At 35.1% G+C, this 12450-nt stretch overlaps 3 protein-coding genes across 3 annotated transcripts; 1 reads left to right on the top strand and 2 right to left on the bottom strand.

The window, feature by feature from the left end:
- Window positions 1–99: 99 nt before the first annotated feature.
- On the top strand, window positions 100–1857 carry cey-4 (CSD domain-containing protein). Its single transcript, NM_066992.6, has 3 exons — window positions 100–235; window positions 282–894; window positions 1424–1857. Exons 1-3 carry the CDS (start codon window positions 184–186, stop codon window positions 1641–1643), a joined length of 885 nt encoding a protein of 294 aa, NP_499393.1. The 5' UTR covers window positions 100–183; the 3' UTR covers window positions 1644–1857.
- On the bottom strand, window positions 1858–10519 carry oxi-1 (Ubiquitin-protein ligase E3B). Its single transcript, NM_066991.7, has 13 exons — window positions 10345–10519; window positions 9559–9691; window positions 8714–9055; window positions 7790–8169; window positions 6816–7075; window positions 6406–6680; window positions 6159–6250; window positions 5913–6031; window positions 5465–5585; window positions 4297–4700; window positions 3160–3508; window positions 2409–2567; window positions 1858–2357 (listed from the first exon to the last, which is right to left on the bottom strand). The coding sequence occupies exons 1-13, from the start codon at window positions 10488–10490 to the stop codon at window positions 1937–1939; spliced, it is 3201 nt and encodes a 1066-aa protein (NP_499392.1). The 5' UTR covers window positions 10491–10519; the 3' UTR covers window positions 1858–1936.
- A 97-nt stretch (window positions 10520–10616) lies between these two features.
- Window positions 10617–12027, bottom strand: tmie-1 (Transmembrane inner ear). The gene is made up of 3 exons (NM_001392208.1): window positions 11862–12027; window positions 11386–11508; window positions 10617–10816 (listed from the first exon to the last, which is right to left on the bottom strand). Exons 1-3 carry the CDS (start codon window positions 11974–11976, stop codon window positions 10701–10703), a joined length of 354 nt encoding a protein of 117 aa, NP_001379030.1. The 5' UTR covers window positions 11977–12027; the 3' UTR covers window positions 10617–10700.
- Between the last annotated feature and the right edge of the window lie 423 nt (window positions 12028–12450).

Raw genomic sequence — 12450 nt, 5'->3', positions numbered from 1 at the left:
AATTTGACTTATCGATCGTTCTGTCGTGTCATTTTCCACCACACCCTTTGTGTGGCACATTTGCATTCGATGTTTATATTTAATTTTTTTTTTTTGCAGAGTGTAGTTGAGTACAATCAGCTCAGAGGATTTTCCTCACCCCCTTGACACCATCAAAAACTAAGGCCAACGCCGTGAAACATCATGTCGACTGAACAAGCTAACGGAACAACTATTGAGGAGAAGAAGGACAAAGGTGAGTAGGACAGGTGGTCTTCAATATTTAATCCCTCAAATTGCAGTTGCCGAGGTGACCGAGAAATTGGACAACCTGGCCGTCGACACTACCAACGAGGCGAACGATGCAAAGCAGCCAGCACGTCGTGGCGGATTCCGCGGACGAGGACGTGGTCGTGGTCGCGGAGGACACTTCTACCAACCAAGACCACCATATGAGGATCAGATGAAGAAGCTCGAGGAGGATCTTGCATCGAAGAAGGTCATCGAGACCGGTGTCAAAGGACACGTCAAATGGTTCTCCGTTCGTGGACGCTACGGATTCGTTGCTCGTGATAAGCCAACCGACGAGAATGAGGACTTCTTCGTCCATCAGACCGCCATCACCAAGTCAAGCACCATTAAGTTCTATCTCAGAACTCTCGATGACGATGAGCCAGTCGTCTTTGACATTGTCGAAGGACTCAAAGGACCAGAAGCCGCCAACGTGACTGGACCAGATGGGGAGAATGTTCGTGGATCGAGATTCGCTCGTACTTTGCTCACCCATTGGAGAACAAGAGGACGTGGTGGTGCACGAGGACGCGGTGGACGAGGACGTGGTGCTCCACGTCAGACACGTGACCAGGACGGAGATGAGAAAGATGAGAAGGAGAAGTCGGACACCATTGAGAATAGGTTAGTCTAGCTTTTAGTAACGGTTCTGGTGTTTTTAGGCTCAAAATGCGCTCAAATAAACCGATTTATTTAAAAAAAAAAATGAAAAATGGGCTGAAATTAAGTAAAATCTCAAAGTGGCCGCCGAAAGTTGATATTTTCGGTATCATCTGCTTTTATTGCATATTTTAGTCGTTTATCTCATATTAGTTCGTTGATTTTTGGCATTTTTGGTTACCTATTGGTGTAAAAACTACTTTAATCAACGAAATAATGTGAGATAAACGAGCAAAATATGCAATAAAGGTAGATAATTCCGAAAAAAAAAATCATTTTTGGACAGAAAGTGGCCAAATTGGACGTTAGCCCATTTTTTCAAATTTTAAAGAAGTTTTATTATGCAATTTGCACATTTTGGGTCTATACCAGGGGTGTGCGGCAAATCTCAAAATTTGCCGAGCTCGGCAAATTCGGCAAATTTGCCGCACACCCCTGGTCTATACGTTCCATTTAAAACTGGAATTTTAACTCTAAAATTACAATTTTTCAGCGGAGACGGAGAAACTCGCGGAAAGCGTCGCACTCGCCGCCACGGAAAGCTCCAGCCAGATGCTCCATCCGGCGAGAAGGGAGACGGTGATGCTGCCGCTGCCACTACCGATGCTGCTCCAGCCGCCGAGAAGAAGAAGAAACGTCAGCGCAAGGGAAATAAAGAGCCCACCACCACCACTGAGCAGAAGGAAGAGACCGCTGCTCCAGCTAAAGCTTAGGCTTCTAGCTGTTGACACCTACCATCAACTTTTGTTATCTAATTAAACACCTTTTGTATTGAGAACAGTCCCATTTCTTGAATTGTATAGCTGATCCTTTCGAAAAGCCCAAAATTTCCAAAATTTGTTCTGCACGATTTATATCCACTCAGTTCTTTGGAATTCAATTTCGAGAACTTTTTGAGTTTATATTAAGTAAAAGTTTCAATGCAAATGATTCTGTTCATTGTTTTATAGAAATCAAATTCAAACTACCAGTAAGCAATAAAAATATGTAATAAATAATTAGGAATTTAGGAAAGCTCGAATCCAGTCCCAGCGTGGATCGCGTAACGAAGTTTCTCGAGCAGCAGTGACTTCTTATTGTAATTCGGAAGCTTTAGCAAGTTAAAGCAGGTGGACGCAGTTGGAAGTCGAGTAGCTGCAGTTCCCTTTCTCAAAGCCAAGAATCCACGAACCACACTTCCCAAGGTGTCTCCCTGATCCTGATCGTCGGAAACTTCAACGCATCGAATGGAGAAGGGCGGCTCGAGATACGAAAATCCAAGAACAGGAGGTCTCGAGCAAGAAGTGACAAACTTTAGGAACAGTTTCCTCTCTTCTGAAGTGAACTTGTTCTCAAGAATATCCCAAAGCCATTTAATAAGCCGATGGTTTCCATGGAATCCTCCGAAATATTGCACATTGCGCTTCAGATCCGCCAGATCGATGTCTCTGGAATATTAATTCTCGAAATTTCAAATTAATGGTATATATTATGCTCACGAATTGACTCCACTAATCAGACATTGCAAATCATTCGGAGCGAACAGTGACAGCCACGTCGGCTGAAGGATCGATTGCATTCCGGTGACGAACGCCTTGCACTGTTCCTGGGTTCGTCGGAATACTCGGTGATGAGCCATTCGGTGCACATAGTCGATTCTGAAAATGGGGGCAAATTATTTAAATTAGAATTTCGTTTTCAAAATTTCGGAAAAAAAAATTGAATTTCCTGACCAATTTTAGGCAAATTGACCAGAAATTCAACTTCTGTTTTACTAGATGGCAAAATTCCAAAATTTTCATGTTTTTCTGAACCGTGAAACTTAAAGGCGCACGGGGTTTCTCTGATGGGTCTTGCCGCGAAAATTATTTTCTCGCGGTGAGACCCGAAAAAACTTGTGAAAATATGATAGAAATTGAAAGATTTTTGTGTTTTTGTGAGCGAAATTTTTAATGGGGCTATTCATGTGATGAAAAAGTGGAAAAATGTTTTTTAAAAGACGCATCCTTTTTTCGCATTTTCAGTCATTTTTTGACTTTTTTCTGCATTTTTCAAAAGCCGTCCTGCGAAAAATAATGAAAAATGCAAAAAAATGAATGCGTTTTTTTAAACATTTTTCGACACTCATGAAAGCGGGAGACGTATAAAAATACATTTTTGCATTTTTCTTTTTTTTTCTACATCACACAAATAACCCCATCAGTCTAAAAATATAGATTTTTAACGGATTTTCATTACAAATTCTCATACTTATTCTCATTTGTAACCGAAATCGTCCTTCCACTCGGCACCAAATCAACCGTCGATATCTTTCCCATAAAATCCTCATCGACGGAAAAAGTCAGTGATAAATCGGCCATTTCACCCTCATATCGTTTCACAAAAGTCAAACTTCTGTATAGTTCTGGATCCAATTGGCTCAATTCATCAAATGCACATAATCTATGACTTCCGAGCACAGCCGCCAGGAGCACTGGAGCAAGTTGAACATCGACGACAATTCCCTCGTAAACTGCTTTTCCGAGCATTCGACCGACAAATGTGAAGAGGGCGAGATGATCGTCATGGAGGGATGATGTTGGTGATGGGTACAGTACTCCTGAAAAAAATATACCATAAATTTAAAGGCACATGTACTCGAATTATTGATTTATCAATAATTGTGGTCGAGAAATCTAAAATGGATATTCATAGGCCAGCACATTGATGACCTAGAAAGTTAGATTCTATATTACTAGGCCGCCACGGCCCTTCGATGGCCTAGAAATAGTATGCCATCAGACTCAAATTGATGACCTAGAAATCAAAATTTTAACATTTCTAGGCGTCCTGACTCAAATTGATGACCTAGAATTTTAAGATTCAGAATTTTAGGCCACCAAACTAGATTGATGACCTAGAAAATCAAATTCGTATATTTCAGGCCACCCGACTAATTTGGTGGCCTAGAATTTTCAATTTTCAGGCCACCATGTTGACGATCTGTTTTTTAAGATTTTTAAGCCACCAAACTGGCCTAAAAATCAAGTCTTAGGCCACCAAGCTATCATTGATGGCCTAGAAAATTTTTCCCATTTTTTAGGTTCTTATGCACTTGGTGATAGCTTAGAAGTCGAACATTCAGATTTTTATGCCGCAAGACTTGAATAAATGGTCTAGAAAGTTAGATTCTACATTTTATCACACCTCTACTGATGGCCTAGACATTACCAATTCCGGTGTCTAGGCCGTTTTCCGTTTGCCAACCCAAATTGTTGGTGGCCTAGAATTTCATTTTTTAGGTCAATACAAAGTTTCTGATGGCCTAGAAACCGTAATTTCAAGCCACTTTTAAGATATTTTTATGTCGTAAAACCCGTATTTTAACAGTTTTCTTCATAAATTTACCCGTTGAAGTCGTCGAAAAAAGGTTCAACTGTGGATCGAAAACTTTTTTCAGTGTAAGTTCGAGAAATTCTTTGAATACTCCATCCTGATCAATTCCAGCCTCATCAAGACCCTGTTCGTTGACAAATTTCACACGAATCGTGGATTTTAGTGCCGGAATCGTTAATTTCGACAAATGATTAAATCCGTCTTCAATAATTCGATTTCTCTGTACAGTAATCCACGTTTGCATTTGTGGATCATTGAGTGAAGTGGCGACGCGATTTTTATCATCTTGAACTTGCCGCCGAAAAAGAAGCATTCGATCTTTGATTGGTACTAAATGAGCCATTTTTCGCATCATTAGAACACCTTTTCCCGATTTTTTCTCGTATTCAATTGTCAATGAGGAGGGCTTCACTTCGCTGAAATTTGGAAAAAAAATATATTTTACAAAATATTTAAAAATTCTGAGAATGCGTAGTTGGCAACACATTTGACGCGCAAAATATAACTATATCTCGTAGCGAAAACTACAGTAATTCTTTAAATGACTACTGTAGTGTCGATTTACGGGCTCGATGTTTGAATTTTGAATTAAAATAATTTTAATAAAATAACGGATTTTTGAGGGAAATTTCGATTTTTCTTTTGAATTTTTAGGCAAACATTTTTAAAAATTCAATTTTTTTAAAACAATTATTTTTTGCATTTTTAGTGCTAATTTTACAATTTCTTGAATTTCGTTTAAATTCAATTTTTTTTTGGTTTTTTAGAGGAAATTTTAATAAAGAAGCGGATTTTCGATGTTTTTTTGAATTTTTAGACAAAAATTTGAAAAAAAACCAGATTTTTAAAGGAAAATTCGATAGTTTTTTTTTTTGAATTTTCAAACAAAACGCTGATAAAATAGCGGATTTTTCAGAAAATTCGATTTTTTTTTTTGAATTTTTAGATGAAAATTTGATAAAATAACGGATTTCTGGAGGACTTAAATTCGCTGAAATTGAAAAAATAAATTCTGAACGTTCAAAATTTGGGGGCCAAATTTGGCGCGAAAAACGAATTTTCCGGTTTCAAAAAAAAGCCTAAATTTATAGCTTCATTAGAGCGCCATTGAATTTTTTGGCTTCGCTGCGAGACCCAACTGCGAGACATTTTTCCACGAATTTGTAACAATAATACTCACGAAATGAGCCAAAATTTGGAATCATTCGCCGCAAACGATCGCCGGCTATCCCGTTCGTATAAAACTGTGAGCAGTGAGTGCATACTGTGAAATAGTCCCGTCGTGTTTGCCGACGTTTCGTCTAAAAGTTATATATTTTTTAAATATAAATTTTTTTTCGTATTTTTTAAGATGAAAAAAATCTGTTTAATTTTTTTTTTTTCAAATTCTGATTTTCACAGATTTAAAATGGAAATTTTCAAATTATTGAGGGTTTTTTTTTAATTAAAAAAATTCAAATTAGTACAGAATTCATATTTTTAAACATTTTTAAAAATATTGACATTTTCAGATAGTTTCTAATTTTTTTTTCAAAATTCAGATTTAAAAAGTATGATAATTCAAAATTTTCTGTTTTTTTTTCTATGATTTCCGATTTTTAAACTATTTTTTTTGTTTCTTCACATACCAACAGCTCCACTCCAAATCGATCGAAAACAGAATATATTCACATATTTACATATTGATTCCAGTTCCTTATTCGAGAATGGGGTCTCTTTTTCGAAAATCTCCTCCTCGTCGAGAATTCTGCCAAAAAAAAATCGTGATTTTTCAAACTTTTTTGAAATTGTGGGTGTGGCCTTGCAAAAGCTCCGCCCACTTCTTGGCAAATTTTAAGCTCCGCCCACTAATGGATTTCAAATAAAAAACTTACGAAATAATCGCGGCGGCGCAATCAACAAAAAGTCGTAGTGTGGCAGTATGCGGTGAGCTGGGTCTCTTGAGAGATTGCAGAGAAGCTGATACCTGAAATTTGAGATTGTTTCATATTTTTTGGGAATTTCACAATTATTTAATGAGCGTGGCCTAGAAAACCGCAGTGTTTTGCAAACCTGCGGCTACCAGATGTAGTTTTTCGTGTAATTTTTGAATTTTTCATCCAAAAATCGATAATTTCTTACCGGTCCCCACTGCTCGGCATTTGACGAATTAAAAATCGATCCACTCGTGCCGCCGGCCTTCTCTCCCCATTCTCTCAAATATGTCCATAGCTGTTTGAGGAGTTGATCGTCTCTACAGAGCCCCGAAATAATTTCTCCTTTCATATGAACCATTGTATTTAGAGCTGTCATGTACACTTGACAGACTATTGCAATTAGTGTGGGCGGTGGTTCACTTTCCGATTTTGAGCTGCTGCTCGCCGAGTCTGTTGAGCCACCCAGTTTTCGCCAGAGTTCTGAAAATACTCTTATTTGGAAATAAAAATTTAAGGCTTAGCCTAAGCCTAAGCCTACGCCTGAGCCTAAGCCTAAGCCTAAGCTGAAGCCCAAGCCTAAGCCTAGGCCTCGGCCCAATTCCACAGAAAACATACTGCTAAACGCTGCACTAATATCCTTCGAATTCTTCTGTCCATCAGTAACCGAAAAGCTCGCCGTCTTCGTATTCTCCATAATATTTCCAAAAAGACATCGAACAACACGTGAGCTCCACAACATTTTAAGCTGAAAGAGCACATTTCTCAGGGCTCCTTCAGTACGTTTATCGATTGGAAGCAAGTAATGACCGAATACTGGATGCCAATAGTGTAGGCTCGTTTTTGTGCCACCATGCTTTACGGTGAGCTCAGTGCATCTGGGAAATTGTGAGTTTGTGGAAAAGTGGAAAAATCGATAAATTATCGATTTTTTGATGATTTTTTTTTTGGAGTTTTGGGGTTTTAAAAAAAGTTGGAAAATAATTATAACTACGGAAAATCGATAAATTGGCAAAAATCTGAAAAATCGATAAGTTTCTGAAAAAAAATTAATAATTCCAAAACATTCGCTTTCGACAAAAATCGACTTGTTTCGAATTATCGATTTTTCAGGAAAAACAAATTTTTTCCAATAGAATCGATAATCTAAGATTTCTCAGAAATTTGTTAGATTATCGATTTTTATAAAAGAAGCGTATGAATTTTTTTTTTATTGTGAAAAAAAAAATTTTACCCGAATTATCGAATTTTTAGGAACAATATAACAAATTTTCCCAATAAAACCGATAATTTGGTTTCACCGAAAATCAATAAATTTAAATTCAATTATTGATTTTTCCGAAAAATTTCAACAGAAAAATGAAGTTCAGAAAATCGATAACTGTTGGAAAAATCAATTAGAATTTTTTAAAATTTTATTTTTTAAAATTAAATTAATTTTTAAGTTTTTTTTTAATTAAAAAAAGGCTTTAATAAAATTTGATCGAGTTTCCGAAAAATAAATTATTCTACTTGAAACAATATTTAGGAAAAATCGATTTTTATGTTGAAAATTTTTTTTTGAAAAAATTATCGATTTTTCGATCAATCACCTAGAAAGTGACACTCCAACAGCCCACGTCCACTCATAAAGCTTTGACTCCAGTGTCTTATCATTAATATAGGCGAAATGCACCAAATTAGCCAACAAATTAATCAATAATCGCACGTCCATGCCGGTTTCGATCTCCTCGGCGTTGGCGCGAAGCCAGTGCAACGTTTTTTCGAAAATTTTCGTGGTTTTCAACAATTCCACGTGTTGGGCGTTGAGATGGACCAGGAGAGCCGGACACGTGAGCACTTTGAGCACAAAAATTGAGAAAAGCTCCGGATTTTCGGTTTTCAGAGGTTTACAGAGAATTGAGAATTGTGCATTGACTGTTTCCACGTTGATTAGTGGTTTGTGGCCGTTTACGGAGACAAATAGGGAGGTCTGGAATTAAATATTTATAGAAAAATCGATAGATAATCGATTTTCGAAGATTTTGAGAGAGTTTAATAATTTATCGATTTTTATGGAATTTGCTGAATAAACAGAATTTCGGGCAATATATATATAGTATATATATATATATATACAAAGTTTTTGGATTTTTAAAAAAATTTTATTCGCGAAAAAATAATGGTTTTTTTGTATTTTTCAAAATTTTCTTGAATACACCTAAAAAAAGTTTTTTGGAAATATTTTTCTATATTTTCAAAATATTTTCAATTCATAAAAATTCAGAGGAATTTCTCAAATCTTTGCGATATTTTTTTGAAAATTTTATAATTTTTTCAAAATTTTCTGAAATTTAATAAAATAAATTTGCATGCAATTTTTCCTTTAAAAATTGCGAAAATTCGAAAACTTAAAAAAGATTGCTCTGAATTTTTATGAATTAAACAATGTTGGAAATATTGAAAAAAAAATTTTTTCATAATTTTTTTTTTTGCAATTTTTTTTTCAAATTTCAATAAATTTTCAAATTTCTCACCGCCATCTGCTCATATCCCTTTGGCTCATAGAACAAGCTCATCATTTTGACACAAAGCCCATTAAGCACAGTCTGAACTTGTGGAGCATTCCTAACAAGAAGCCAATTCGAACTCGATGAGAATACAATTACAAAATGAATCAAACATTGCCACTGCTTCAGCTCAGCCGCCCGTTCTCCATTAATTGAGCACAGAATTTGAGGAATTTGAGAGAAAATCGAAGTTATTAGGGAAGTCGCTTCTTTTATTGTATCCTTATTCAGAAATGCAGCGACGAAGCTGATTTCTTTTGATGGTGAGTCTATTGAGATTATCAAGTGACGGCAAATGTTACATAGCATCTGAAATTTAAAAAATCAAATTGAAAAACTATAATTTTGGAGCAGAATTTTGCGATTTTTGTCCACAAAAACCAAAATACGGTAAAAAATGTTTTCATAAATAGTTTTTAAAAAAATAATTTATCGGTTTTTTTAAAACAATTAAACATAATTTTAAAAAAATCAATAATTTATTGAATTTTTTTCAACATAAAAATCATTGAATGTTAGCTTAAGAACAAAAAAATTAATTTTTTAAATTAAATAAATTGAAAAAACGTTTTTTGATTAAATCGGGAAGCCGATTTTTCGTCAACCGGAACTTTATGTATTTTTCCTAAAAAATCGATAATTCATAATATTTAACTTTAAAAAATTTTTTAATGATATTTTTTGTGTTAAAAAAAATATTTACTAATTTTTTTCAAAAAAAAAATCAAAATCATATTTCGAGTAGTTTTTATCGATTTTTCATGGTTTTTCGATAAAAATAATCTTAATTAAAAAAAAAAAATTCAAGAAACCTGTATATCCTTGTTTTCTCTCGAATTTTCAATAACTCTTGGAACTTTTACGAGCATTTGAGCAACTGGCAGAAGCGTCTTGTTGCTCTTTTCCAAATCATTGAAATCGTTAAAGAATGTCGGCCGGAATGTTCTGAAAAATGCTAATTTCAAAACAATAATTTTTGATTTTCTTTTTTTTATTCGAAAAATTAAAAATAGTTTCAAATTCAGAAATATCACAAAAGAAAATGAGGAAAAAAATTGGAAAAAATTAGATGTTGGCTCCAAAATATTATTTTCTATGAAATAAGTATTTTGAATTAAAAAATTCATTCCGGCTAATTTAAGCAAGAAAATCTAGAATTTTTTCCTCGAAAACACTTCTTTTTTAATTCCAAAAACTGTAGAAAATTTGATTTAATTTTTATATATTTTGGCGTTTTTTTTGCCGGCCGTGCTCATAAAAATTGAAAATTTCCAAAATTACAGTTGTCGAATAGAGAAAAATCGGCCAAAAATTATTATCGATTTTTGAAATTTTGAAATTCCCTTGCCGGTTGACGAAAAATCGTTAACATATTCAAAACTTCGTTTTTTTTAGCAATTATATTTAATCAGCAGATGAATGTTTTTCAAAAATGTAGCCTCTAACAGTTTAATTTTAATTTAAAAAAATCACATTTTCTGACTTTTTTTTTGAGTCGCGAAATTTATTGCTTCTTTTTTTTTCAATTTTTGCCATAATTTTTAGTTTTAAAATTTCGATTTTTTGCCGCAAAAAAAAAACCACCAATATATACTAACTTAATCTTCCCGTGAAATTTTTTCCGTGTCAAATATCCTATTAAATATGGCTCCAACTTGTGAGCCAATTCGATTCGTCGTCTCTGCGTCTCCTCCTCTTCACGCTCTCTCGCATTCTTTTGAAGAGTTCGTAGAATATTATCCATTATTGATTGATTATCTTCGTAATTTCATACTAAAAAAACCCGCATCTAACCACGTTGCAAAATTGTCTATCGAGTATTAGAAAATCGGAAAATTTTACCGAAGTAATAATAATAAAAAATACGGCAAAAAAGCAAATGTTTTCATATTAAAAATTCAATTTATTTACAAAAAGATCCAAAAAAAAGGTTTAAATCATCAATTTCATCAATTTAAACTTGAGATTGAATACGTGAGCCAGTATGACGTGAGCTGCTTGTGCTCGGAGCACCTCCACCACCTCCAGAAGGCATTGAGTTCATCACGATTGCCTGAGCACGTTCGTCGTCTGGAAAAAAACATGATTTTTGGCGAAAAATTGAGAAAATTCAAAAAATTTCACCCCAAAAATTTGAGTTCCCGCCGGGAGACACCACGGAATGATCAATTTCGTAGAACCAAATCTACGGGAATACGAGCGGGATATAATAAAATTTAGTCTTTGGATTATTTGAGATTTTTCACCAAAATTTCACCAAAAATTTCATATTACCGCCGGTTGACACCACGGTTCAAAGGGAAATCTTATTCCGCAGATCCGAATTCACGGGAAAGTGGGCGGAGCGTTATACTCAGAATTTGAGAGGAAAATTTTTAGAAATTTGCAGTTTCTACTGAAAATTGCTTGAAAAATCGATAATTTCACTGAAAAATTTGAATTCCCGCCTGGAGACACCACGGTTCGGGGGGAAGTGTTATTCCGCAGAACCGAAATCGCGGAAACTAAAAACTCCTCCTTCTTTCACAGAGTTGGAATCTGCAGAACATTAATTTCCACCGGATTTGTAGTGACTGGGGCGGCGGCGGGAATTCGAATTTTCAGTGACAACCTCGCTTTTAAGCTCAAAAAAAACTCACTGTGAGCATTGGCTTCTGCCGAATTTTTGGTGCTTTTTCTCAATTTTCGTTTCGCAGCAATCAGATCGATTTGTCGTTTTGTACGTGGAATTCGGATTCTCATGAAGCAGCACACGATGACAACTGGAAAATGGAAAAAAATTGGGGTTTTTGGGTCTACGGAACTGTGGGTTTCCTCGGATGTTGTGGTGACTGGGGAGAGAAATTCCACGTTTCTGTGTCTACGGAAGAGGATTTTCCTTAACTGAGTCACTGCAACTTCAGGGAATGGTCAATTCCTTGGAACCGAAAACTCGAAGTTTCAACGGGAGTCACCAGGATGTCTCTCGGTGGAATCCTACTCCCGTAGAAGTGAAAACTTGAAGTTTTTGAAGTCACCATGGAAACCCAACTCCCGTAGAACTAGAAACTTCAAGTTTTGGAGTCACCACGCACACCCTACTCCCGTGGAACTCGAAACATGACTCAAAACTCACTCATAATGAGCAAAACTCCTCCAACAAGTGCAATGAGCATCCATAATCGTAAGCCGGGAGCCACAAATTGATCAAGTGCCGATAAATGATTGATTTCTTCATTTCCAGACGGCATTACCTAGTTTTTCGTCTTCACCGAAAAATGAAGAAAATGTGAGAAAAGAATCTGAAGAATCGGAAGTCGCCACGGAAATTGAAGTGAAAATTGTGAATTGAGGCGGAGCAGGTTTTACGACTTTTTTAAGACTTGGAAATTTGCCGGAAATTGGAAAGGATTTTTTAAGTGAAAAATATTAAAAATTTAGGGGAATTTTTAATTCAAAACTGTTTTTTAAAAATGTAATTTCTTGATTTTTTCAATTTTTTTTTGAATTTTTACCCTAAAAATTTTTTTTGGATTTTCAAGCAAAAACTTTTTGGATTTTCAAGCAATTTTAGGAAATAATGATTTAATCTTCTCAATTTTTCAGCAAAAAAACTCTAAAAATGATTAGAAATCCACTAGTCTACACATTTTTGCTTCACCATTTTTCAATATTTTTTATCGATAAATTTTTTCAAAATTTTCGAAAAAATTGTTTTTTTTTTC

Source organism: Caenorhabditis elegans, chromosome III, assembly GCF_000002985.6.
Source record: "Caenorhabditis elegans chromosome III".
Taxonomy (NCBI): domain Eukaryota; kingdom Metazoa; phylum Nematoda; class Chromadorea; order Rhabditida; family Rhabditidae; genus Caenorhabditis; species Caenorhabditis elegans.
Note: the sequence above shows the minus strand (reverse complement) of the source record. Positions and strands in the feature narration are given on the sequence as shown.

Bases quoted from the DNA above. Each gene is read 5' to 3' on its own strand.
- tmie-1 (NM_001392208.1), bottom strand. From the start codon at position 11,976: ATGCCGTCTGGAAATGAAGAAATCAATCATTTATCGGCACTTGATCAA. The intron at 11,509-11,861 runs GTGAGTTTTGAG...TCCATTTTCCAG, and splicing joins AGGAGTTTTGCTCATTATGA to TTGTCATCGTGTGCTGCTTC. The intron at 10,817-11,385 runs GTGAGTTTTTTT...GTTTTTTTCCAG, and splicing joins GGCAGAAGCCAATGCTCACA to ACGACGAACGTGCTCAGGCA.
- cey-4 (NM_066992.6), top strand. From the start codon at position 184: ATGTCGACTGAACAAGCTAACGGAACAACTATTGAGGAGAAGAAGGAC. The intron at 236-281 runs GTGAGTAGGACA...CTCAAATTGCAG, and splicing joins TGAGGAGAAGAAGGACAAAG to TTGCCGAGGTGACCGAGAAA. The intron at 895-1,423 runs GTTAGTCTAGCT...ACAATTTTTCAG, and splicing joins TCGGACACCATTGAGAATAG to CGGAGACGGAGAAACTCGCG.
- oxi-1 (NM_066991.7), bottom strand. From the start codon at position 10,490: ATGGATAATATTCTACGAACTCTTCAAAAGAATGCGAGAGAGCGTGAA. The intron at 9,692-10,344 runs GTTAGTATATAT...AGCATTTTTCAG, and splicing joins AAATTTCACGGGAAGATTAA to AACATTCCGGCCGACATTCT. The intron at 6,032-6,158 runs GTAAGTTTTTTA...TTTTTTTGGCAG, and splicing joins TGCGCCGCCGCGATTATTTC to AATTCTCGACGAGGAGGAGA.